The sequence below is a fragment of the Galeopterus variegatus genome, unplaced genomic scaffold (genome assembly GCF_000696425.1).
Source record: "Galeopterus variegatus unplaced genomic scaffold, G_variegatus-3.0.2 Scaffold1418, whole genome shotgun sequence".
Lineage (NCBI taxonomy): Eukaryota > Metazoa > Chordata > Mammalia > Dermoptera > Cynocephalidae > Galeopterus > Galeopterus variegatus.
Window position 1 is genome coordinate 547,209 of NW_007727529.1, and position 1,830 is coordinate 549,038.

Below are 1,830 nucleotides of genomic sequence, written 5' to 3' on the forward strand. Positions count from 1 at the left end.
TTTTTTTTTTATAGACTTATATGTTAATAAGCAGCAAGACATACTGAAAAAGAGTCCTGGGGTTCAGAAGTCTTGAGCTATAGTTTCTGCCTCTGCCACTAACCAGTTGATTCACATTGGGCAAGTCAGTTCACTGTTATGCATTCTTATTTAATTATTTTTTAAATGAATAAGCTAGTCTGCGTAATATCTAATGTTCCTTACAGCTCTCACATTCCATGACTACAAGTAGCAAATATTTACTAGTATGTGCTCCCAGAAGAGTTGCACAGAATTTTATAGAGTCCTTTACACAAAGCCTCGCACATATTACTCACTCAAAAATATTAAGTAAATTAATTCTGCAGGCAAAATTAAATCATCATTTATTATTATCTCTGCCATTAAATTCACCTGCAAATAGTCATGGATTAGGTTGGCATAGTATCTACTTCTCTAACAAATAGAGTTGTGTTTTCTAGGTCACTCTGGGACGAGAATGGTACATACACGCCATCTACACGGTAAGATCAAAAGACAATGCCAATCGAGGTATTGGGAAAAGAAGTGTGGAGTACCAGTACCACTCTCTGGTGGGTCAAGGGAAGACGCAGGCAACTACCAAGAGCCGGAAGAAGAGGGAGACCAGGAGCACATCCCCACTGGCGTGGGAAATCGGTGCTGAAAACAACCGAGGAACAAACATCCAGCACATTGCCCTGGACCGCACGCACAAGAGGCAGATCCCGCAAGGGAGAGTTCCTCCCGACGGCATCCTCCCTCGCGAGCTCAACAGTCCCAGCTCTGGGTTCAGCCTGATCATGGTCATGGGAGGCATCGCAGTGGGATTATTCACCATCTGCCTCGTGGTCATTGCCGTGATGATGTGCAAGAGCAGGGAGAGCTTCAGAAGAAAGGATGCCCCGAAGGGCTCCAGCAGCAGCGAGCCCATGATGCCGCCACAGAGCCAGCACGGCGACAGCTCAGAGGTTTGATGACCACAGGTCGAATTCAACCTTTGCCCCAAGTGCCTCAGAAAAGACTACACAGGAACCCCAAATGCTGCTGGTAAACAGCAGAGAACTGGGGACTTCTGTGATGAAGCTGCTCAAAGGACCTGACTATACTAATGTACTTTGATTTGAATACTGTCTACTTTTTCATGCATCAAAGGACAAATTCACACCACATCCTCCCGTTTGCCCAGAAGGTAGCAACAATGTAGTCACATGTACACAAAACCATAGATGGACCTCAAGGAATGTACTTCTCGTGTTAGGCATATTCTCTACACCATGGAGATGAACCTGTTCAAAGGTGCTATGAGACTCTCTAAGAAGTTTAAGAGGAGTCTATTATTGCTATGTTAGTGTGAACTTTGAAGGTGCAATTATCACATTGTTTATTCATTGTATAAACAGATTATTACCAGAAAGGTTTTAATTGGTATTCTGGAAGAATGGTGAACACACTGTTTATTATGACAAGTTTCTAATAGGTGAAGATGGCATAGAATTGTGACCAGGGGTAGCTCAACCCACAAATCACCTTTTCTACTATTTGGGAATGAGAGAAAGGAAAGATCGAGGGAAGGGAACTTGCTCACTTGGATTCGAATTGCTTCTCACCCTCATCAGATCCTCCTTGTTTTATTTGCGTATTTAATTTTAAATTAAACCAAAGAATATGTTAATTCTGGAAGAGATGAACTTGCTCACTTGGATTCGAATTGCTTCTCACCCTCATCAGATCCTCCTTGTTTTATTTGTGTATTTAATTTTAAATTAAACCAAAGAATATGTTAATTCTGGAAGAGATTTTTAAGAGAGTCTGCTCTGTTTGGGATATATA

General features: G+C 41.9%; 1 protein-coding gene across 1 annotated transcript in view; it reads left to right on the forward strand.

Annotated features, from left to right (window-relative positions):
- The window catches only part of FREM2 (FRAS1 related extracellular matrix protein 2), a 230,825-nt gene extending 229,206 nt beyond the window's left edge, over window positions 1-1,619 (forward strand). Inside the window, exon 23 of the mRNA XM_008576888.1 lies at window positions 462-1,619. Coding sequence (XP_008575110.1) covers window positions 462-974 — 513 coding nt within the window. The 3' untranslated portion in view covers window positions 975-1,619. The remainder of the gene's footprint in view (window positions 1-461) is intronic.
- The last annotated feature ends 211 nt before the right edge of the window (window positions 1,620-1,830 follow it).